The sequence below is a fragment of the Globicephala melas genome, chromosome 3 (assembly GCF_963455315.2).
Source record: "Globicephala melas chromosome 3, mGloMel1.2, whole genome shotgun sequence".
Classification (NCBI taxonomy): Eukaryota; Metazoa; Chordata; class Mammalia; order Artiodactyla; family Delphinidae; genus Globicephala; species Globicephala melas.
In genome coordinates, this window is record NC_083316.1 from 27,378,656 (window position 1) to 27,404,251 (window position 25,596).

The window sequence follows — 25,596 nt, forward strand, 5'->3', positions numbered from 1 at the left end:
ATTGTGTCTAACTACTGGAACTTCTTAAAGAGAATACCCACCAAGTACTATCAATAATCTACTCTTATTATAAAGCTTCTTCTAAATCTCATTAGTACAGGGGTTAGGGCTTCTTTCTTTCACAATCTAGATTAAGAGGTAGTTTTTCAAGCAAGGATTGTCTCAACACTCATTAATTCCCTCAACATATACTGAACATTAACTGTGTGCCAGGCTTATATCTGCTAGATGCTGGCAAAAATACACAAGTTGTGCTTTCGTGAAGTTTTCAATCTGAGGCAATAAAATATTTTTTTAATTGTAAAACTGAACTGATAGGTGCTATAAAGAGAGCTCCAGGAAGCTACCAGAATATATAACAGGGAGACTTGCCCCATCTGGTAAGGGTGGTCAAGAATGGTTCCCCTAAGGAAACGATTCTTGAGATCTAACAACTAAGTATGTGCTAAATATGCAAAAACGGACGTGGGGCAGGCAGAGATGAGGATGGGGAGAATAATCTCAGCAGGTACAAAAAAATCTGTGGGAGAAGACCTGAGAAATAAGGTCACTAAGGTTCAGTTCAGTGTATGGTGGGGAACTGGGAAAGCAGGGCAGAGGCCCTCAAAGCCATGACTATCTTTATACTGAAAAACACTTAAAGAATTTTAAGTTGGAGGTTGCCATGATCCTATTTGTATTTAAAAATACTATTCTGGCGCCATGTGAAAAATGAACACAAAGTCAGGTTAGGAGGCTACTGATTATTGAGCTTCACGGAAGGATGACCCTGAAGGTGGCAAGTTGAGAGCTGATGTTGAGAAAGTAAAATCCACAAAACTTGGTGATGGAGTATATAAATTATAAACGAGCTCATTGTGCTTCTGATTTCAAGTCACCAACTGTTTTAAATTGGCTGGTAAATGAAAATAGAGCCAGTGGATTACAAACACTGAGCCCTCTGCCTGAGAGAATCCCTGGGGTCGGCGTGGTTATTTTCTTAAGCAAAAGATTCGCTGCATTCTCATGGGCTCTGTGGAAATGCTCCCCGATAGATTGGCGGTGGCGGGTACAAAGGAATGTCCGAGGAAGGGCGCTCGCCCCTGGATCACCAAGGCTTGGGTCTTGGGAACCCTGGAGTGCAATAAGGAGGGCTCGGTCGATTCACCGCCACAGACTTCGGGGCCCTGAGTAGTCCCCAGAACTCAGCAGTCACACCAGGTCGGGTGGCGCCGAAGCAGCAGCGAACGTCGGCCTCTATTCCGGTGTTCATCCCACTGCCAGGGATGATAGTCAGCTTGCCGGAGATTTGCCGGAAGCTCAAGACAGCCCCTCTTCTTCGCTACGGTGGCCGAAAAGGCCCTGGAATAATAAGCCAAGTCAGCCTGAAGAAGGCGCACGCGCATTGCGGGAAAGGCTCAATACCTGACGGGCAGAGAGTGCAGGTTTAGCGTCTGTAGTTTCTTCTCCCGCCCCGCCGCACCCTGATTTTCTAGAAGGGTTGTCGCCCTACAAGCTTGGTTTAGAGAAAGGAGGACCCGCCATTCCCCGTTGTCAATTAGCTGCCCGTCATCCATCAGGTTAGGAGGCGGAGTTTGGGCGCTTTCCTGTTGCATCAGCAGGTCCCTCCCGGGCCACGTGGCGCAAGCGCAGTGTTCCTGGGCGTTCCAATCCACCTCTGCCTGGCGACCACTGTCCTTTCCTCCTGACCGAAGTTTTGGGGTTTAGTTTTCTCTTAGTGGTTTGCCAGTGTCCGAGGAGAAGGCGAGTAGCCCTTCAGGGAAAATGGGAGACGAGAAGTCGGTGAGTGGGTTGAGTGGATCCTGGAGGCCGGGCTGGGGCTCTCCTGGTACCCGTGTTGCCCAACCGGGGGAGGGAGGGGGTGGAGGAACCCGAGGGGGGCGATGGAAATCCCGGACAAGTCAGGGTCCCCTTTGGAGAGGAATCTCAAATGGATAAAGCCGGACGGGGCTTAAGATCGTCTCTGGGACCATCCTCTTTTTGTAGATGAGGACACTGAGACCTTGAGTGTCTTGCTCAGAGCCACACAACTAATTAGAAGCCGAGACAATTAGAATCTAGGGCTTCGGACTCCTAGACTAGGGTATGTGGCTCTCTTTCGTCGGGAAGAATGTTGCAGAGCCTCATTTACTTTTAAAACCACCTACGGGTAAAAAGCCCCAGTTTAAGGAAGGGAAAACCAAGTCATCGAGATCTGCCCAAGTTTTGGGTGGTTTATAATAAATGGTGGAGACTGGATGACCCCAGCTGACAAACTCTAGAAAAGTTACACACTTCCCTGCGTGGTGGTGGAGGCATGCCTTATACCATTCATAAATGCTCATTTCACCTCTGGACTTTCCCTTTAGTGTCATAATTTGCTTAGGAACATCTTCCCAGTCCTCTTCTGTGTACCAACTTTTGGGTTGAAATTTTAGATTGCTTTTACGTTGACATATAATATGTAAACTCGCCTATTTTTGTTTTGTTTTCATTGGAAGTAAAGAACAGTTGCCCATCACGATGTCACTTGTTATAGGAAAGGTGAAATGGGCCTCAGGGTTCCAGAGAGATCCATTTTAACGCCCTGGCTCTACTGTTTACTAGCGATGTACAAATGGGAAATTACTTACTTTCTTTGAGCCATTGTTCTCATTTGTAAAATGGAGAGGTATTTAGAAGACAAAAAAAACGTGATGTTAATTTTCTTCATCTTTACCATTATTCCTGTTCATTTAGCAAATATCCATGTGACCAAAACCAAAAACATTTAATCAGAGAAATAGAATTATTTCCCTCTCTTTCTGTTTTAAAGCTATACAGGCAGACTTGCAATTAATTTTTACCCTCTTTTTTTAAAATAAATTTATTTATTTTATTTATTTATTTTTGGCTGCACTGGGTCTCCGTTGCTGTGCGCAGGCTTTCTCTAGTTGTGGCGAGCAGGGGCTCCTCTTTGTTGTGCGCAGGCTTCTCGTTGCGGTGGCTTCTCTTGTTGTGGAGCACTGGCTGTAGGCGCGCAGGCTTCAGTAGTTGTGGCACGTGGGCTCAGTAGTTGTGGCGCACGGGCTTAGCTGCTCCGCAGCATGTGGGATCTTCCCGGACCAGGGCTCAAACCTGTGTCCCCTGCATTGGCAGGTGGATTCTTAACCACCGCGCCATCAGGGAAGTCCCTTTTTACCCTTCTTTTCACCTGATATATTTGACTAATTACATTGATCATACAGTATGGTGAAGGCATACAGGTAATCTTATAATCATGTTGGTTAGTACTTGATTAGAATGGACTTAAGGTGTGTTCATTGTTCATCTATTGACTATAAATGAACCTTCAGAGTTCATTAAATCGTGAATACCTGAGTGGGGCAAGTGTTAGCTCAACATGAAATTCGGAGTCATATTTTAAAAATTTGTTTTGATTTTTAAATTATACACGTCATAAGTTTTATGAAATTGAAAAGAACAATCAGATTGTCCACAAGGGATAAATGGATAAATAATGGAATGTTATTTGGCAGTAAAAAGCAGTGAAATACTGATACGTGTAACATGGATGATCTTGAAATCATTATACTAACTGAAAGAAGCCAGTCACAAAAAACCAATATTGAATGATTCCACTTATATGAAATGCCCAGAGTAGGCAAAACTGTAGAGACAGAAAGATTAGTGGTTGCCAAGTGCTGGGGAGAGGGGAGAACAGGGAGTGACTGTTCATGGATACATGTTTCCTTTTGGGGTGATGAAATTGATCCTGGTGATAGTTGGGCAACTGTCTATGCACTAAAAACCATTGAATTATATGCTTTATGTGGGTGAATTTTACGGTACAGAAATATATCTTAATAAAACTTTAAAAAAAAATTCAAAGATCAAAAAAATATATGAAACAAAAGTCCTCCTGTCACATCCCCAGTTCTACCCTCAAAACTCCTTCACTGCTGATAACATCCCCACTTAGAGCTGACCACTGTCAACATCTGGGTGGGTATCTTTTTTTCCTGCCACTTGTAGGTTTCCTGAACCTAGAAAAATCATCTAACTTTTTAAAATTTAATCTTACCTATAAAATGGGAATAATAATGATAGTCATCTCACAGTGTTTCTATGAGAATCAGATGTGATTGTGGAGGAACTTTGTAAACTGTAAAACTTTATGTAGTGAAATTTGCATTAGAATGTTTCTATCTGAGCAGTTACAAAGAAGTAAGTAATTTATTTCTGAGAAGATGCTCTTTGGAGTATCCCATAATGTGGCTCCGTGTTTCTCGACCTCAACGCTCTTGACATCACAGACTGGATAATTCTTTGTTGTGGGAATCTGTCCTGTGCGTTGTTGGATGGTTAGCCACCTCCGTGGCCTCTACCCACTCTCTTTCTGTTGTACGCAACACACCACACCGCCCTCCCACCTTCCCCCAACTCCCCACCCCCGGTTGTGACAACTGAAAAGGTTTCCAGACATTGCCAGGTGTCTGTTGGGGGCAAAATTGCTTCTGGTTGAGAACCACGGGTAAGACCAGTTCTTGCCATTGGTTGCCTTTTTGCACAGGACTTACTGTAAAACTTTCTATGACTTCCTGGAATTGAATTGAATTGAATTCTAATTGAAGTACACATCTTTATGGTAACTTTTAGTGCTTGCTTCTGTCTAAGCCCTCATCTGTCTTAACTGACAGTGTTTCCTAAAAGGTTTAGTAATTTTCGCTCTCTCTCTCTCTCTCTCTCTCTCTCTGACATTTCCAACAATAAGTTTCTGTGTACACCTAGAACAAAATTTCCTCCATTCTCAAAATCCAGCCTGTTGAAATCTTCTCCATCCTTTAAAGTCCTTTAAAGCCCTAACAGTTACTAGTGTCTTACCTTATCTGACATCTGATCAGAGTACTACAGCTGTGTTCTTTTCTCCTTCAGGAGTTTCTCACATATGTATGCCTTAGTTTCCCCAAAGAGATTAAGTTTGCACATGGTAGGGATTGGGTCTTATGTTTGCTTCTTCTACAGGGTTTAAAAAAAAATACTGTGAGCACAGAGGCTCTGGGTAGTACTTGTGGGATGGATGGATATATATTGCATTAGATTTTTTTTTCTGAAAATACTACTGAATAAATTGCATGCTTCTTGTAGCTATATATTTAGTATATGTCCATTTAAACCTGAAGCGAGAGTCATGTGAACAGGTAAAATGACTGAAATTTGAGGACTTGAATATTATCAAGTAACTCTTCTACTTTTTTAGGGCTTGTCTTTATTGTAAGTTGTTAACTTGTCTTTGACAGTGGTGAAATTTTCTAGTCTTTCAAAATCAGATTTCCACTTAAAAAAAAATAGATGCTAAAATAACATCCTCAAAACTTTTCTGGAGGCAGCATGGATGGGTGTCAAATGAGATTAAAATGTAAAACCTTCATGCCTTTTTTGCTTATTTAGGTAGGTGCCAGTGAAGAGAAACGAAAGGAAGGAGGCAAGAAGAAGAACAAAGAAGGCTCTGGGGATGGAGGTCGAGCAGAGGTAAATGTTTTCAGGGCTCTGTCATCAAAGATTGACAGAGGCAGGGAGCTGTCTCAGACTCATCCTATGCAAGATTCTAATGGTTTTCGTGGGGTTTATAAGATGGCACTAGATGGAAAAATCAGGGAGAAGAATTAGGAAATTCTGAGAGGGGGAGGAAGACTTGCAGTTACTTGTTATTGAAAAAGGAAAACAACTGAAGTATGATTGTAAAATAATCTGTGGGATTAGATATTAGAACAAAAGTTGGTGAAAAGAGGACTGTGGTAATTAGTTGCCAGGTCGAATGCTAGCTGTCTGACCATTTCATTCAATGAGACGTTAAGAGACTTGGTGTTTGGGCTTTTACTGACTACAACAGAAACCAAAGAAAGCCTTGTTCCTTCACCCCATTAGCACTGTTTCCAACTGGACCTGCCACTGGAGTTTGGTTTTAAGCCAGGACAAATCTCTTTGCTGCCTCTCAAGTGTAGAGAAAAGGCTTTCAGTTCACCAGGCTCACACTAAAAGGAACTGGCATTTCAAGAGTCATCCCAGAATTGACCTGGCTCCTGGGTCTTGCTTTAGGAGGCAGTTAAGCTTGTCTTCCTACTTAGATTTTGAAATTGAACTGCTGTGAACCGTGCTTGACTTTTTGCTTTTGTCATTGCAACCATTTTGTTAGATCTTTAGAAAACGACCAGAATGCAAGACAAAGGAATAGGTTTTTAAGAAGTATGCTATAGCACAGTAAACTGACTTTAAAGAGCTGTTTTTATAAATGTTCCATTGCTAAATTTATAGTGCTTCCACTTAATTTAGGGTAAGTTTGTAGGTGATCAAGAATCACTAAGTGTTGCCGAGAGCCCTGCATAACCGCTTCTGTTGTGTTTTGTCCATTATATCCCACTGTAATTGTGGGGAATTGTTGATTGTGAATTTCAGAATTTGTAAGTAAATAAGAAAATGGCGTATGTTCCCTAATTTCGTTTTTGTACTTTCAATACAAGTAGTACATGCTGTTCTGTTACAGCTTGAGATTTAGCCTGGAAATAGGAAACAAAGGGTATAATTAGAGGACTGTTTTGAATAGAGAATTGTGCGTGTGACATGTGGTTGATTATATGTGTTTTAAATGATCTGTCTGGAAAAAAAGTGTACAGTGAGATGTCGAAGACCTTTCTTCCTCCTCCATGCTCCCATCATCTGTGTACTTGTCTTATTCCCCTTCTAAGGGCAGTGGGCAGGTCTTACTCTTCTCTTGCATCCGCAGAGCCAGGCACAGAGAGTATCTGCTCCATGAACGTTGAATAAATTAAGTTTGACACTAAGTTCTGATCAGGAAGTGCCAAATGGACGTGGAGATAAACAGCAGTAAGATACAGAGGGTCATGTGGGTGGGTAGGACTGTAGTGATGTCAGAGTATGTGGGACCAGGTAATGTGCTTTGGCCTGAGGGATTCAGAGCAGGGTTGTAGAATGATAGGCTTTGAGCTTTTAGTTAATTTATTGATGCTTCTTCATTGAGGATTATGGACCCCTGTGACAATTTAATGAAAAGCCCCCAAAGAGCACCCAAATGACTAAAGAAAGGGAAGGACTGTGGTCGGAGGGAATTATAAAGATATTAAGGCTTTTCCGTTTAGAAAACTGAAGGCCAAGAAAAAATATGATTGAAATGAGAAGGAAATTTTGTATAAGGGAAAAACAATAAAAACACTACTTCATACAAGGTAACCTTTGTTTTTATTATTTCTTCCACTTTTCTAAAAAGGAAAGCAAGTGTGTACTGATTATTTCTTCATTTGTTGTCTTGCAGTTGAATCCTTGGCCTGAATATATTAACATACGTCTTGAGATGTATAATAAACTAAAAGCAGAACACGATTCCATTCTGGCAGAAAAAGCAGAAAAAGACAGCAAGCCAATTAAAGTCACCCTGCCTGACGGTAAACAGTTGGATGCAGAATCCTGGAAAACTACACCGTATCAAATTGCTTGTGGAATTAGGTATAAGCTATACCTGTCTGGACCTTCTGTTGTTTGTAGCTGAACTTTTTTTTTTTTTAGCTTTCCAAGTTTTATCCTCATAATATTTTTATGTTCCTGTTCAATGTTTTTATTGTTTAATTTACCTTATTTGGGATTTTTAAAAAACCAAAATAATGTAGAGCTTTATAGTCAAGATTCAAAGTTAATATCTGAAAGAGTCAACTTCGGTCTTATTTTACAAAAGATTTTATATAATTAGTTCTCCTACTTTGATCATAAAATGTCACATAACCAAGTAGAGAGTACTTCACCTATTTTGACTAAAAAGTCTCAGTTTTAAAGTTAAAAATGAAGGTAGCTCATCTCAAAATGGGAAAATTAAGAAACTAATATATGAAATATATTATTAAACTATATATGAAATATATGAAACTAACATGTGAAAAAATGTACTATTTTTTATAAAAGCTAATGTTAAAACTTTTGTCGGGCTGGGGAGAAGTTATTTCAGGTAACTGAGAATTAGATGCATACTTTGTAATAGAGTAAATGCTTTCCTAATCTAATATGATTGGGATGAATAGTTGGTAAGTTTATCAAAAAAATGATAAAGTTGGGAAGGCATAAATTGATACATGTATCTTCTACCAAGTGTTGGCAAACTGGTCTTAGCCTGTTTTTGTACAGCTCAAGAGCTAAGAATCGTTCTTATGTTTTTAAATGGTTTGAAAAAAATAAGACAACTAAGAATATGCAACAGAAACCATGTATGGCCTTCAGTCTAAAATATTTATATGGCTCTTTACAGAAAAAGTTTGCCAACCGCCATTTAAACATTTTAACTTAAAACTTGTATATATTCATTTATTCACTAATATGTATATAAGGCCAAAGTTTGGGGGGTGGAGTGCTAATTAAACTTTTACATTATCTTAGCACACTTGAGAAGCCATCTGAGTGCAGAAGCCTTCCAGATTTTTATGTAGTTGTTTCATCCACACCTGACTTGACAGTATCTTTTTAGTGACTTCCCTTTATCAAGCCTTCCCAAACATTCACCTTGGTTTGAATGTAATTCAAACCAAGAAACTGTAATTCCCTCGTTGTATTACTTATATATTTCTATTTATTTATAATAATTACATATTGAGCTGAAACAAATGAAATCATATATGAATTGTCAGAAATGGTTGATTATCATCAATTTCATATTGTTGAACCTAAGACATAAAATAACAAGTGCATAAACAAATTTGGGAACCATCACAGCTGATTCTTGGTAAGCCTACTATGCAACTGGTGGGAGTTAGGCCCACGAGCTATGTATTGGTATATGCCCTGGCCTTCTTACAGAAGGAATGGAATGTTGCTGTTAATCTGACAAGTACTTCTACCTAACATACTTCTGCCTTACTCCAAAGGAAGTAAGTAAGAAAGTTGTAATGTTAAGCAAGTTTCCACGTGAGATCATAAGTGACTAGATAGACCTTTAAATATCAGTTCAGCCTTTCACTTGAGAGATAATTTCGCAGGTGAGGTTAAAAGATTCCTCCGTTGTTGCACAATGAGACTGTAGCTGTGTCAGTACTAAAATCCAGGCTCCTGTTAGTGCAAGAACTTTTTCTCTACATGCTACCGTATTGTTCTTCAGATTATGTTGTAATTTATCAAGTGGCCCATTGGAAAACTAATTTTCTCTTTTTTTGAATTAAAACTTTTATTGCGGTGTAAGTGTCATAACATGTTAGTTTGAAAATATTTGAGGCGGGGAAACTGCTAGCCTATTATAGACTGTCATTTCTCTAGCTGCACATTCACACCTATAAGCTGACTAACCTTACTCAATTCTGCTTGAGCCCCGCAGCTTCCTGAACGTCTCCTAATTTATATCTCTGCTTGCATCCATGCCCATTCTCAGCATTTGAAGTGCCATCTCCTCTCCTTTTCTTCTTGTCCAAATCTTTTGATGCTTCGTCCCCTCATTACTTTATGTTTTAAAGCCTGTCCAGACTTCTCTGAACTGTGCTGCTTTCCCCTCCTCAGAACTCCTGCGACTTCTCCACTTGGTGGGTCTAACATCTCATCACTTGAGGAGAGAGTTATCTTTTGTACTGTGTACTGGACATTTAGATGACATTTTTATCCGTATTATAAAATGTTTCATTAAATAGTATTTCACTTCACCTGTATATTTGTTATAACTAATATCATCTTAGGCATTTGCAGAATTATGAGATTAGCATTGCTTCTCAGAGGAAAGATCTGTTACAGATTTCAAGCAGGATAAAAGCAGAGAGGTTATTTAGAACCATCTCCACCTCCCTTTTTTTCCTTTGGGATCTAAATAGCTTGGCTTTATGGAAAACTAATTTTGGAGAAATTTAAAGATAAACTACTGGAAATTGTTATTGTTTATAACAGTTGCCATGTCTGCTTAAACAAGAAGCATTAAATGAGGTCAAATAATAGTGTTCGGAATTTTCAGCATCTTCTAGTTATATTCTTAGGGACTTTTTTGAATTTTGTCACTTTTTCATTTTATTTCAGAAAGGTAAATGTACATCTATATATAATATACAGGCGTACCTCAGAGATATTGCGGGCTCAGTTCCAGACCACCACAATAAAGCGAGTATCACAGTAAAGCATGACACACGGATTTTTTGGTTTCACAGTGTATAAAAGTTGTTTACACTGTATTGCAGTCTATTAAGTGTGCAGTTGTTTGTCTAAACAAAAGTACATGTTGTAGTTTAAAAATACTTTATTACTAAAAAATGCTAACTGTCATCTGAGCCTTTGGTGAGTCATAGTACTAACATCAAAGATCACTGATCACAGATCGCCATAACAAATACATATAATAATAATGAAAAAGTTGGAAATACTGTGAGAATTAACAAAATGTGACACAGAGACACAAAGTGAGCAAATGCTGTTGGAAAAATGATGCCAATAGGCTTGCTTGATGCAGGGTTGCCACAAAAAAAAAACAAAAAAAACCTGCAGTATCTTCACAGTGCAATAAAAGGAGAGATATGCCTGTATATAATGTTTATTTTCCTGTTCTTGTTCTCAAATTAACTGTTGTGCTGCAGAAAATTCTTTTTTAGAGTCTTGTGTTTTTATACATGTGTGTATGTTTTTCTTAAAAGTCAAGGCCTGGCTGACAACACTGTTATTGCTAAAGTGAATAAAGTCCTCTGGGACCTAGACCGTCCTCTGGAGGAAGATTGTACCTTGGAGCTTCTCAAGTTTGAGGACGAGGAAGCTCAAGCAGTAAGTTTTTATTCAGATTCACATTTGCAGACTTCTCCAGCTTATTACTAAAGCCAACGGGTGGCTAAAGTTGGTTGATGTCTCATTGTCATATTTGAAATCTTCGTTTTGTCTTTCATGTAGGAAACATAGTAAAAGTGCTTGTCTTGTAAAATTAATAAGTGCACTTATTCAAGTTTATTTTTACTCTAGATACTTCAGTGGGGAAAAAGTGCTGGGAATTTTATTAAAAATTGATTAAGCAAGTAAAAATTGTTTTCTGCATTATTAGTCAACACTTAATCAAGATGCATATATTTAACAAATTCGAGCATGATTTAAAGTTCTCTTCCTATTGGGCAATTGATTTCTGTATTTTTCTTACCTTAAAATGCAGATCTGCTGAAAGCACTGTAAAAGTCAATCTGCATTTGATGGCAAAGTTTTCTCCTTATTTCCCCATGATGGAATACCATATAAGAAGAAGTAAAAGACGTTGTTTTAGTGGCAGTGGTTTACTTATGTATGTGAATCAGTGGCTTTCAAATGTATTCTGGAGTCCTTAAGTTTTTTATGAGAATTTAATTTTACTTATTATTTATTTATTTATTGAAGTATAGTTGACTCACATTATTAGTTTCAGGTGTACAGTTTTTATGAGAATTTAAAAAATCTTTATTTTGGTACCTTATTAATTAATCTTAAAAACATTGCTTTGGGTATATTCTGTCTCATCTGAATTACCACCTTAAAACCAAGTCCTACCTTTTGATTTCAAGGCCCGTATGTGGTCCTTGGTTTTATAATTGTACTGTAGGGTCAAGTTGTACCATCTTAGTTTTGTTTGGGGCCAATAAGAGAAAAGCAGATATAATTCTTAAGTGATGTTCCACAGCCAAGTGGAAGGCCAGAGCCAAGTTCCAAGCCAACCCAGATATTTTGAGTCAGTTCCAGGGATTGACTCAAAAGATCCCGGGGCCATGGCAGTTAATAAGACAGTCACATTGTGAGTGCCTGTTGTTTTCAGGAAACAAAATCCATCCCGTTTAATTAATGATGCTAAATTTGTATTTTAATTAGTTTGAAAACAACTAAACCAGATAATTTCTAAGGTACAAATACAATTTAGTAATTAGAATCATTTTAAATTACGTTGGCTCTGAATGGACTGACATTGCAATCTATAGATTTGTAAATTTAGGTTTTCACATCTTGGGTTTATTTATAATAAACTTTATATATCTTTCAAAACAAACAAATTAATTTACAGCTTGTATGCCCAGACTCAAACCATCCCATTTTTCTTTGATTTTCAGGTATATTGGCACTCGACTGCTCACATAATGGGTGAAGCCATGGAAAGAGTCTATGGTGGGTGTTTGTGTTACGGTCCACCAATAGAAAATGGATTCTATTATGACATGTACCTTGAAGAAGGGTAAGTTATGTAACTGGATAAAGAAAAATAAAATCTGAATTACTGTGGGTCCATACATTATTTTTAAAGAGTTCTCAATTAAGGAGGAATGATATAAAACTTATTGCTTCCTAGTCACCAAGTACTCCCCTAACAAAACTTAAAGTGCTGAAGTAACTCACGATGTAGTAGAGAGCTCTCTTCTAGGTCAGTGGAGGTGGAACCCTAAGCTATGTCGGGAAATAAAATGAAGCTTGGACCTCTCCTGTTCTTTAAACCCGGTTCTAAAGTTAGAGGAATGTTCACTAGTTGGAATGGTCTTCATGATGACCAAGGTCAAAGCCACTGAAAATATGAAAATAGTTTATAAAAACTGTCTAGTTAAAAATTATTAATAAATAATGCAGGGGTCTAATTTTTTATATTGAAACCCTTGAAGTATTGTAAAGAAAGGTTCCCCCAAGCTGCGGTGTGAGTGGAATGGAATGGAAAGAGATTAATTATATTTTCTTCTTCAGGGGTGTGTCCAGCAACGATTTCTCTTCTTTGGAGGCTTTATGTAAGAAAATCATTAAAGAAAAACAAGCTTTTGAAAGATTAGAAGTTAAGAAGGAAACTTTACTGGAAATGTTTAAGGTAAATTGAACTGTAACATGGCCTCCACTTTTATTTCACTCATTAATGTTACGTAAAGTACATTGGGCTCTACGCAGTGCTCTGTGGTGACCTAAATGGGAAGGAAATCCAAAAAAGAGAGGATATATGTATATGTATAGCTGATTCACTTTGCTGTATAGCAGAAACTAACACAACATTGTAAAGCAACTACTCCCATAAAAATTAATTTAAAAAAATAAAGTAGGGCTTCCCTGGTGGCGCAGTGGTTGGGAATCCGCCTGCCGATGCAGGGGACACGGGTTCGTGCCCCGGTCCGGGAGGATCATGCGTGCCGCGGAGCGGCTGGGCCCGTGAGCCAGGGCCATTGAGCCTGCGTGTCCGGAGCCTGTGCTCCAAAGCGGGAGAGGCCACAGCAGTGAGAGGCCCGCGTACTGCAAAAAAAAAAAAAGTACATTGGGGCTTAGTGTACTAAGTTCTTTAGAAAAATATAACAGTGTTTTTAAAACATGAAATACGTATTTCTATTCATACGGTGATTAGATGTACTTTGAATTGTATTTTAGCTATAGTATTTAGAAGTAAAAATTAAAGGATGGTTACTTAAAAAATAATTTTTCCTATTTTCAGTACAACAAGTTCAAATGCAGGATATTGAATGAAAAAGTGAATACTCCAACTACCACAGTCTATAGGTGAGAACATCAAGTGTCATTAAATACCATTGGTGTATATGTCATTTTAAGTCTATGTTAAAATTCCTTTTAATTTATCTCTAGGTGTGGCCCCTTGATAGATCTCTGCCGGGGTCCTCATGTCAGACACACTGGCAAAATCAAGACTTTGAAAATACACAAAGTAAGCAATGTAACTTTGAAGGTGCTATATAAACGTATTTGTATACAAAAGATGTATGTTTAAACTTGCATTCGTTTCTCTTTTCAGCCATTTTTCTCTCGCATATTTAAGGGTGGATTTTTTTCTTGTGCTGTCTACCGACTGTGGGCACTACGTGCCACTAGGCTTTTTTTTAACTGAAATTCTCTCAAGCACTGACTGAGTGACTCACCACCAGAGCACACGGGGATGGAGATTTGGAGGATTTACAAAATCACAGTCATGGGCCATCGTGGCTCTAAAAGCTTTGAGACTCACTGGAGGAGTGTGTGCTCTTGCCTTTTGTATGTCTAAGGTAGTAATTACCCAAGTTGTTCTTTTCTAACCAAACTAATCCTACCAGTCAGATTTTTTTTTTTTTTGGCTGGTTGGTTGGTTTTCCATTTTTGCTGAATCATCTTGTGGGAGATGCCCCTGTAGTCAGTCGTGTTCGTGGAGTTGTGGTGTGAGCGGGTCTTGAGGGCAGGGCAATTTCAAGGGCATTAAGCAGCCAGCTTTGTGCTGTGGAATGAGTACAGCCACCCTAGCAAGGCCTCAGCAACTGAGATGCTTACTACATGTGCACTTTTTGTGCCATTTTTCTTGTCATAAGGACTAAATATGAATTTGACTCATGATGTGACTGAGAGAGAAAACGCCTAACTCTTAAAATAAATGAGATATTTAAACATTTGGGGACTTCCCTGGTGGCGCAGTGGTTAAGAATCTGCCTACCAATGCAGGGGACACGGGTTTGAACCCTGGTCCCAGAAGATCCCACCTGCGGTGGAGCAACTAAGCCTGTGCGCCACAACTACTGATCCTGTACTCTACAGCCCCCATGCTCCGCAACAAGAGAAGCCACTGCAATGAGAAGCCCGTGCACTGCAAGGAAGAGTAGCCCCCGCTCACCACAACTAGAGAAAACCTGCGTGCAGCAACAAAGACCCAACACAGCCAAAATAAACAAATAAATTTATTTTTCAAAAAAATTTGAATATTATCTCATGATTATTCCTTCTTTTCAGAATTCCTCCACCTACTGGGAAGGCAAGGCAGATATGGAGACTCTGCAGAGAATTTATGGCATTTCATTCCCAGATCCTAAAATGTTGAAAGAATGGGAGAAGTTCCAAGAGGAGGCTAAAAACCGAGATCATAGGAAAATTGGAAGGGTATGTTTAAAAGAATAATGATGTGTGTAGACTGAGTTTTCTTTATTTTCATTTGAATTGAAATTGTATTACGTACCAGGAATCTACTTCTGCAGAGATGCTGTAGCTTTCAGTAATTATTGTACTGTCCCGTGAAAGCTGTAAATTACTTATTCAGTGTCCACATTATCTTTCTAGAGTGTGTTCAGTACCGCACAGAAGTTCATTTTGACTACTCCTTTTATTGAGAACAAATGCTGATGACCTACATTTTTCTTTAAAAAAAGTATTGCAGCATAGCAGCATTTCATAGAGCTGGGAGATGCTTTAGAAATCCCCTGGTCTCACTGACTTATTTTAAAGATGTGGAGGGCTTCCCTGGTGGCGCAGTGGTTGAGATTCCGCCTGCCGATGCAGGGGACATGGGTTCGTGCCCCGGTCAGGGAAGATCCCACATGCCGCGGAGCGGCTGGGCCCGTGAGCCATGGCCGCTGAGCCTGCGCGTCCGGAGCTTGTGCTCCGCAGCGGGAGAGGCCACAGCAGTGAGAGGCCCGCGTACCGCAAAAAAAAAAAAAAAAAAAAAAAAAGAATGTGGAAACTTAAGTCCCAGGAAGATTCATCTGCTTGTTGCCCAAGATGACATAGCAAGTCATTGATGGATTCTGTGGTGTCCTTTTCTTTATTCTTCTACCCCTGACTGTTTTCTAAGCTGTCAGTTGGGTTTGGTAAAAATACTCCCTTCTAGAAGAGTGTTTACTCTGTGCCGCGCGTCAGGTCACGGCTGTTAGGTTGTGAAGTTTGAGCACAGGCAGCATCCACTGTCCTGTGCTGCTGACTGCCTGAAATAAGATCCAGCAGGAAGGAGGCCAGCAACAATTGGTGGGGTCCCTCCCTGAGGAGTTGGGCATTTGGTGGGCAAGAAGGTAGGAGGGTGTGCCTCTTTCACCATGACCCAAAGTTAGCCAACTTCTTCTCCATCTTCTCTTTCATTATCAGTGTCTTTTTCTCAGTCTCCTTCCTGCTGTTCTTACTTTAAAAAAAAAAAAAAGAAAGAAAGAAAGAAAGAAAGAAAAAAAAAGGGAGGGAGGGAGGGAGGATCGTTGAGCTTTGAGGAATTAAGACTGAGAGCCCCTGCTGTGCACAGTAGAAGAAAACTAAGACCCTTGCTCCGTGTGACTCTTGGGTAAACTTGACTGGATTCGGGTATGTAACAGTCAGAGAATGTACTTGTGCTAAGTGGTAAAGCACCTGCAACACCAGAAATGTCAACATGTTTTCCTTGATTTGGGAATGGCACCAATTAAAATGTGAAGCATCATGACCATACTCTGAACTCAAGAACTCTGAAGTTTGTGTTGATATTATATACATATATAAACTTTCTTTTGCTTTCGTTTTACCCAGGACCAAGAGCTATATTTCTTCCATGAACTCAGCCCTGGAAGTTGCTTTTTCCTGCCGAAGGGAGCGTACATTTATAATACACTTATTGAATTCATCAGGGTAAACCATATTCATCACTTTCTTCTGTAGATTTAAGGCATACGTTGATTTTATTAAATAAGATCTGCCAAAGGGAAAGATAATCTTTTGTTTGAGAAGAAACATTTCAAATAATAAATGAAAATGGACGTATGAGGTCTCATAAAATGTTTAAAAAATTCTTTCCTTCTAATACACGATCTTGTCCACATACGTGGGTGTGCACGCATGAGACAAGCTGGTGAGCCTGCAGTGGGGCCTGTAACCCTTTACACAGGAGCTCTGTGGCTTTCTGACCATTCATTTGTATTTTCCTAGAAAAAGCAAGTTAATCTTTACATTGCTTTTTTTCTTTGTAAACTATGAAGTGTTTCAAGCATACATTTATAGAGAATAATACTGCCAACATCTCTGTAGTCCCACCTAATTTAACACATAACTGCATTGGGCTATATTTGCTTCAGATTTTTTAATTGAGGTAAAGTAATACATATATAGTAAGGGGAAAAAAAACTCCCCTTTGAGAGCCCTTTCTGATCCATTTCCCTCCTTTCCTAGAAGAAACTACTGTTTAGAAGTTAGCATGGTTGGATTCTTTTTGTCCATGTTATTTTTACATCTACCCCATAAATATGTACCCTAAATTATAGTGTTTGTTTGTGTGCTTCAAACTTACGTACGTGAAGTCTCATTGTATATCAGTCTGCACTGTGATTTTCATTTTAGATAGGTACAGATCCAGTTTGTTTCCAGTTGTTACGTATTAGTCTGTCATATAACTACCACAGTGTTCATTTCTTTACTGGGGGACACTGATGTAATTTCCCATTCTCCCATATTACCAGCTGTGCTGCAGTAGCCTCCTTATGCGCATGTGCAGGCGCTTCCTCTTTGGTGTACACCTCCAGGTGGAGCTTCTAGATTATAAGATGTACATCTTGAACTTTACTAGATAGTATAAAATTGCTCTTGAAATTTTTACTTCCACCAGCAGTATAAGCATCTATTCCTTACACAGGCATTGTATGTGTTTTCTAACAGAGTGAATATAGGAAACGAGGATTCCAGGAGGTGATCACCCCAAACATCTACAACAGCCGACTCTGGATGACCTCGGGCCACTGGCAGCACTACAGCGAGAACATGTTCTCCTTTGAGGTGGAGAAGGAGCTGTTTGCTCTGAAACCCATGAACTGCCCGGGACACTGGTATTCTGCAATTTTGAGTTTCTAGCAAAGATTTTCTTGCAATCAGTCCCAGATTGTTTTCCCTCCTTTGAAAGTATTTTGTGAAAAACAAATTATGTAATCAGAAGAGTATTTAAATGCATCATCATTGTGGTGGTGTAACATCTTCTGTGCCCAGCTAGATCCTCAGATCTATAGATAGTCAAGAATGGAACCGGGGTAGCAGCAGTGAACAGGCAGAATACAGAACAGGGGTGACTGAATATGGGGCACAGCAGTTTTTTGTTTTTTGTTTTTTAAAGAAACATGTATCAAAATCTACTGCTGATGAATTGACCTCCTTAGAAAATCTTCCTTGCCTTGAGGCCGCTCACTTTCTATCCTTGAAAGTTGGGTGAAGAGCAGCGTGGCGGCAGACTAGGGAGAGCTGTGGCTGTAGGTGGCTGAGTCATCGCTCCTAGCACTGCTCCCAGTAGCAAGACCTCAAGGGCAGAGGGCTGAGACAGAGGAGTCTCCACGAGGGGACTAGCTTGTAGGTCAGGGAACCAAGGTCAAGTTCATTCTTAGTTTTCCCAGATTCTTCAAAGTTTCTGAAGCACTTTCAGACTAAGAGGGAACTGAAGCACTTTTGAGAGCAACAAGAAAGTACAGACTTTAGTTTCTGCTGATATAAATGATTTGTATATAGCTAAGATTTTCTTTAAAATATGAGCCTTAAAGGCAGTCCTCAAATTAATAGAGATTGAGCACAAGGCTATGACTCCAGACTTATGGGAATACATTTTTTATTTTCTCTTAGTTATAGATGGTTGTATTATAATTTATTTGCTACTTTATTCATGCAAGTGCTTACACTGTTGTATGAAGCCCAGACTTTGAAAAGTGTTGTTTGTGTGAACAACTAGAACCAGTAGCTTTTTGACAGCCTTCCTTATAGTATTAGAGAAGCAGTTTTATTCTTGTGAAATTAAATATCAGTGGATTTTACTTTTCTGTTTTCTTTAGCCTTATGTTTGATCATCGGCCAAGATCCTGGCGAGAGTTGCCTCTGCGAGTAGCTGATTTTGGGGTGCTTCATAGGAATGAGCTGTCGGGAGCGCTCACAGGACTCACTCGAGTACGAAGGTTCCAGCAGGATGACGCTCACATATTCTGTGCCATAGAGCAGGTATGAGACACTGGGGTGAAACACTTGGAAAAGAAGTGTCACAAAACTTGAGGAAAATTAATGACCACTGTGTCCCTGTTTTTTTTTTTTTTTTAATTTAAAGATTGAGGATGAAATAAAAGGTTGTTTGGATTTTCTGCGTACAGTATATAGCATATTTGGGTTTTCTTTTAAACTGAACCTGTCTACTCGCCCGGAAAAATTCCTTGGAGATATTGAAGTATGGAATCAAGCTGAGAAAGTAAGTGGTGATTTTCAGCGTGCTTCAATATTATTTGACTGAAATTGGCTTGCGCCATAATGTGAGAAAGCAAAGCCTCTTTAAATGGATAAAAGCAAAAGAAAATTGGAAATGGTTTCTAGGCTTGTATAAGCTAGTTTTATTTCTCTATGATTTTGTATTTTAGAAATGGTTGAATGTTCTTTTAGTCATCAAGCTGTAACCTTTAAAGGGGTTTGTGTATGAGTATGTCTAGGTGGACAAAATGGTAAAACAAAGAATAGTGACACATGAAAGTAGTTGTAGTATTTTTAGTCTCAGATTAGGCTGGAAGAAGTTGCATTTGACCAGAAGTTAAAATCATTTTGCTTTATCCTTAGCAACTTGAAAACAGTCTGAATGAGTTTGGTGAAAAGTGGGAATTAAATCCTGGAGATGGAGCTTTCTATGGTCCAAAGGTCAGTACCAAAGTCTATTTGAGAGTAATATGTCTTTCATTTTTGCGTGAAGAAGAGATTACTTTAAAATAAGTTTTAAAAAATTCAACCCTAATACAACCCAATCTTTGCTTCTTAGATTGACATACAGATTAAAGATGCCATTGGTCGGTACCACCAGTGTGCAACAATCCAGTTGGATTTTCAGTTGCCCATTAGATTTAATCTTACTTTTGTAAGGTGAGTTTCTAGTGTCTGCTCTGAATATTCTTCTTCAAGGACATATAAAGGAATATATATATATATATATATATATATATATAAAATAAAGCAAAACAAATCTTTTCTTTCTAGCCATGATGGTGATGATAAGAAAAGGCCGGTGATTATCCATAGAGCCATCTTGGGGTCAGTGGAAAGAATGATTGCTATCCTCACTGAAAACTATGGGGGCAAATGGTAATTTTTGTCATTGTTTCCTTCTGTTTTTGTCTGGACTGTGTAAATTGACTGTCAGAAATGTCTGCTGTCCAATTTAGTTATATGATGGAAAGGAGGAATGATTCTAGTTGGTCACTTCTAATTAATGATAAGTGTTCACTAAAAAGTAAGGAATCACAATCGAAACCCAAACTTTTTAGCTCTATGAATGTTTGTTGTAATTATTTTTATTTTAGCACTTGATTTGTTTGAATATTATATAAATGCTTTCTAACTAGGAATTATTATTCAGTAAGAAGCTTATTGTTTTGATTGCTTTTCAAGTAACTTTAGGAATTTATAAAAGTTTGATGTTTTTGTCTGAGTAAACAAGAGTAGGCTTTTAGCAATACTTTGTTCAGTGTTGCTGATCATAATAAACAAGTATTTTAGACTCTGTAGAAGCCAAGATTTTTTTTCTTTTGATTGAAAGTACAGACTCCAAACTGATCATCATTTTTGTGTCCTATTTCTAGAAGCTTATGTTTCTACTGGCAAGATATAAGCACATAACTTGCATTTTATTTTCTAAGCAGCTTTATCTGGGCCCACATTTTGTAAAGGCAGTTGAAAACAGCACATGGTTATAAAACACCCATTTTGTAGAGCCTGACAGACTACACTGTAGTCATCTCAGTTTCATGTTTAATTTGGTTGCTTCAGACATAGGGTGGGGTGGCGGTGTCATACTTGTAAATGAAATAAGCTAATCTTTTAGTTATATTTCATGAAATCAGATCAAATGTGGGCAGTATTCTCTATGCACAGTCTAGAGAATAGGGGGATCTTCAGATAACTGCTCTACGAAACCTGTAGTAGGTGGGGGGAAAAGCCCACAGTTTGGGTAGAATTTAGTGCCTACTCCAGCCTTTTCCCTAATGTAACAAAACAACTTGAACATAGAGGAGTGACCAAGAGAAACACTGGCCTGATGTGTGCAGCATGGGGAGGGGTTAGACACCTGAAATACCTGAAAGGTAGAATTGAGGATGGGGGTCACCTTTTAATAAGTAGTGAAAACACACTCATTTTTGCCAAGTACCGTCACCAGTTATTATCGGTTCCAATTTGTTGAATCCTGCAAAGTGGATCTTGAATAAACTGAAGGTACAGTCTTTGTCCTCCAGTGAAGAAAAAGTAATAAAATAACACTTGAACAAAATAACTTTTTGAGTAAAATAACTTGAATCACTAAGTGTTTCTTAAACTACGTTAAGCCCTCTGGCAGCAGGCATATGGTGTTCTGTTACCTGATGCGTTGAGTTGTGGGCTGTAGTCCCTGCCCTCTGTTTGCTTTGCTATATCTGCTTAGCAAGACAAATCTTAGTTACAGGTTTTCCTGATTTAGGGTTCGTTTTCTCCTCCTGAATCTCCCTTTAGTCCTTTTTGGATATTGAAAAAAAGCCAAGTTTTTTAAAGTGGCCCTTGCGTGTTTCAGGAAGTGGTACTGAAGAGTAATCTAAGAATTGTGCCATTCTTGTTAAGGAAAGTGCCCAAATCCACATTAAATGTTTTTAATTTCTTCTAAAGGCCCTTCTGGCTGTCTCCTCGCCAGGTAATGGTAGTTCCAGTGGGACCAACATGTGATGAATATGCCCAAAAGGTAATCCTTAAGTATGACTTACTTTAAATTTAAGAGCTGTCGCTCAGCTTTTCAATCTCATAAACTACGTGTATTCTTGGTAAATCAAGCTGCTTGCGATATAGAGAAATGTTTCTATTTTCAGTCTTTGGTAAGCCTCAGTAGATCATATTACCTCTTTAATGCTTTTTTATGTGGTTCCATGGTTAGTAGACTTAATTTAGAGAGTGCATACTTGTAGTTTTTAGTTTTTAGCATTAGTAAATAGCAAATGCTTCAGTATGACATGTAAATTCAAATGCATAGTGCAGTTTAAACTGCTCTTTGACTTCAGTAATTTTGCTTTGTTTCTAATGCACATTTCTTTAATTTGAAACTTTTTTTCAGGTTAATGGCATGACAGAGCAATGTTTGCCTTACCTACCAAAAAGCTACCTTACTAACAGATGTACACGTATCCATTCATACTTCATACCTTAAAGACTGGAACACTCTGTTCTGTTATAGCAACAATTTCATACTAAGGAATTTCAAATTATCAAAAGCTGATATTAAAAAAAGCATTGTTTCATAACTGGCAAAGTAATAAATTGGCTAGTTAAAACACAAAAATCTAAATATCAATGAATAACATTGTAACATCAAAACCACCATGTTTTCAGGTCATCAGAATAAATTGCACTCGGGTCTCAACTGTCTTTAAGAAATAAATGATCATTAAAACAGCTGATAGGCAAACCATTCAAGATATACTGTGTTCCTATTACTGCACATAGTAGTTTTAGTTAGAAATGATCAGAATCAGCCATGCTCCATGTTTAATGAATTTTACTTTATTGTATTTGCATTAAGAAAGCTCACACAGTAGGAAGAAAGTCTGTATTAGTTAACTCACTTTTCAACTGGAGATAGTACTGACTTTCTCCTTTCCATCTGGGGGTGGAGTAGCGTTTAGAATTACGTGGGGTGGATTTTGGTTATATTGAGTGGACGGGAGGGTGAGCACTGCTATTGCTACTTAATGACTAGAGACCACAGTTGTTAAACAGCCTAAAATTACCAGGCTTCCTCCCCAATTACAGAATAGCTCAACTCACATGTGCAGAGGACTCGTGTTAAAAAAAAAAAAAAAAGACACTGGTGCTTTATTCTTTAAAATAGGTTACAGTTGAGAGTGAAGTCTTATCCTGGCACTCTAATAAACTAAGTCAGAACCCTTCTGAAATTTGCATACTTATAAAATCCAAGGAGGTTCATTGGTTAATGATCACTAAGGCACAACAACCTATTAGTGAAATAAAAATGGTTCATTCAGATCTTTTTGTCATATTAGTGGTAATTGGTTGTCAGATGGATGGAAAATGTAAGCTAGTTTATTTAATTTAATTCACAATTTATCTCTCGAGCAGAGTATATAGTTTTGTAGTTCTAAGTCACAATAATATATGCTTCAGTATATCTGTTAACATTCCTTTTTAATGCTGGCATGATTATCCAAATTGTTTGTTAAATAAAAATATTTAAGATCAAAATATAATTCTGATTTTAGATCTGAAGAACCCTCTATCTCTATTTAAATAGGTACGGCAACAATTCCACGATGCTAAATTCATGGTGGACATTGATCTGGATCCGGGCTGTACGTTAAACAAGAAGATCAGAAATGCACAGTTAGCACAGTACAACTTCATCCTAGGTAAGAAAGGAGACTCACCAAAGGAAACCTGCCAACCTTTAGGAAAACTTGAAATGCTGAGACTTAGGCTTAAGGGAACTGCGGTCATCAGTAGTTCTTTCCAGTCCTGATCTCAAACTGTATGTTTGTTCCATTGATGTAACAAAGAAACACTTTGGTTTGAAAAAGAGTACTTGAAAGGTTTGTCTAAAAATCTCCCCTTCACCTCCTATTTTTTCATATGGTGAATTTTTATTAAGTTGGCTGGATTAAGTGACTTGGTAAACACAGCAGTTCTAGTCATTGCAAAATGGTGAGTTGGGGTTTTTTGTTTTGTTTTTTAATGATTTGGTCACCTGTACATTTTAATGAATCAGAAGCTACAGGGTGGATTTCTGTTCCAATAGTCAATAGGAGTCCTTTCACCTAACAAAGCTTTGTGGGTTTTGGTTTAGTTGTTGGTGAGAAAGAGAAAACCAGCAGCACTGTCAATATCCGTACCAGAGATAACAAGGTGCACGGAGAACGTACTATTTCTGAAACCATCGAGTGGCTCCAGCAGCTCAAGCAGTCCCGCAGCAAACAGGCAGAAGAAGAATTTTAAGGAAGAACTTTGCCCAGATTGGCTCAATGGAAAAGGATGAGCATGTTTCCATAACAGTAACTGTACAATTGAAAACATCAGCTTCTACTGACCTTGGAATAGTTTGGCGGAGTCCGCAGACATGAATGCAGGATCAACCATGTTTGACCTAGACAGATTTTAGAAAATATGTATTTGAAGGAGTTAATTAAAAGTGACACAGTAAAGTGATTTTATTCATTAAATTTCTGAGCACTGGAATAAAAACATGAGGAATGCTCTGATGTAATGTGGAAGAATGTTTTTGTAAATTTAATACAGCTAAAATAAATTTTTTTTCAAATTTGATTACTGGAAAAGAAAGATTAGAATTGGATTATGATCTAGAAATAAAAACTTTTATTCCCATAACTTTCAACTGCTCTGTCCCTCGTGTCCGTACAAACCTACCTGGAACAAATGGCGTGATTCAATACTTATCTTTTATAATACAAATGATGTAAGTTGGGTGGAGGGGTAAGATCTGTAGTGTACTGCTGTTCTCAAACTGGGGTATGAACCAGGTGCCTGCTTCTCAGTCACAGGGTGACATCGTGTAGGAATGTCACTTAACTGTTTTGCGATGCAAACCTTTTAAAACAAATTAAAACCAACCATGAAGCTAATTTAGAGTAGATTTGCACAAATTTTTAAGAAGAAGGATGAGTCTTCAAAGAAATGCATGTTCATAGATGTAGAGAACAAACTAGTGGTTACCAGTGAGGAGAAGGAGCAGGGGAGGGGCAATAATAGGGGTAGGGGATTAAGAGGTACAAACTATTAGGTATAAAATTGGCTACAAGGATATATTGTGCAACACAGGGAATATAGCCAACATTCCATAATGAATATAAATGGATTATAACCTTACAAATTGGAAATCACTATATTGTACACCTGTAACTTATATAATATTGTACATCAGCTACACTTCAATTAAAAAAAAGAAATGTGTGTTTATGGCAGACTGTTCTGGGCCATAGAATCCTTTATACAAATTCCCTGTTGTCTCATAAAGGATAATTGATGATTTTTTTTTTTAAACCATTGAATGGTGTTTGGGAGAACACCACAAAATAAGGAATTTCTTATGTGGATACATATCAATTCCTCTTTAGTTTTTTATTTTTTCCGGTACGCGGGCCTCTCACTGTTGTGGCCTCTCCCGTTGCAGAGCATGGGCTCCGGACACGCAGGCTCAGCGGCCATGACTCACGGGCCTAGCCGCTCCGCGGCATGTGGGATCTTCCCGGACCGGGACATGAACCCGTGTCCCCTGTGTCCCCTGCATCGGCAGGCGGACTCTGAACCACTGCGCCACCAGGGAAGCCCTATTTTAAAAAGACAACATCTTGTCAGTTCGCCAGTTAACTCCAGTAGTTTGTTTGCTAGGATCACTTCCAAGCAGAGCCCATTTGCATAAATGAATCCTCACTTTAATAAAGGAGATAAGATCTTTAATCATAGAGATTTTTTTTTCCTGAAACTTCATAATTAAGCCTTGCTTATGACTGTCTTATAACTTAGCCTTGGATAGGTTTGTAATTAACTACTATGCTTATCCTTAGGAAACTAATTTTGTATTTGAATCAGAACTTTGCATTCTCAAGTCATGACACCACAATTTCTGATTCATTTTAAAACTATTTGACTTTTATTTTTTTTAAATTCACAGTATCTTAATTTGGATTTTTCCTCAGTTTTAAAAAACTCATATTACAGCATTATTTTAAATGGCTTCTGTAATAACGTAGTCCAAAGACCAACTACGGTTTACCTAGATTTCTTTAGTACCTGTTTTACACTTAAAGCAACAGATGGCTTGTATATTAATAATTTTCTTGAAATATTTGGAGAAGCTTCATAAATCTTACAAAACTTAAGATATAAAAGTATAATAAAGACATAGGTAGGCAAGACTGGGAATCAAAGACTCCTCTTTGTAACTGACACCTTCTTAGC

The 25,596-nt window shown here is 38.4% G+C and overlaps 1 protein-coding gene across 1 annotated transcript; it reads left to right on the forward strand.

Moving 5' to 3' along the window:
- The first annotated feature begins 1,409 nt into the window (after positions 1-1,409).
- Positions 1,410-24,006, forward strand: TARS1 (threonyl-tRNA synthetase 1). The gene is made up of 19 exons (XM_030843607.3): positions 1,410-1,782; positions 5,410-5,490; positions 7,289-7,479; positions 10,617-10,740; positions 12,036-12,157; positions 12,655-12,772; positions 13,382-13,446; positions 13,531-13,609; positions 14,656-14,802; positions 16,186-16,284; positions 17,305-17,471; positions 18,456-18,618; positions 18,722-18,859; positions 19,219-19,296; positions 19,415-19,515; positions 19,630-19,734; positions 21,286-21,358; positions 22,919-23,033; positions 23,468-24,006. Exons 1-19 carry the CDS (start codon positions 1,765-1,767, stop codon positions 23,614-23,616), a joined length of 2,133 nt encoding a protein of 710 aa, XP_030699467.2. The 5' UTR covers positions 1,410-1,764; the 3' UTR covers positions 23,617-24,006.
- Positions 24,007-25,596: the final 1,590 nt, after the last annotated feature.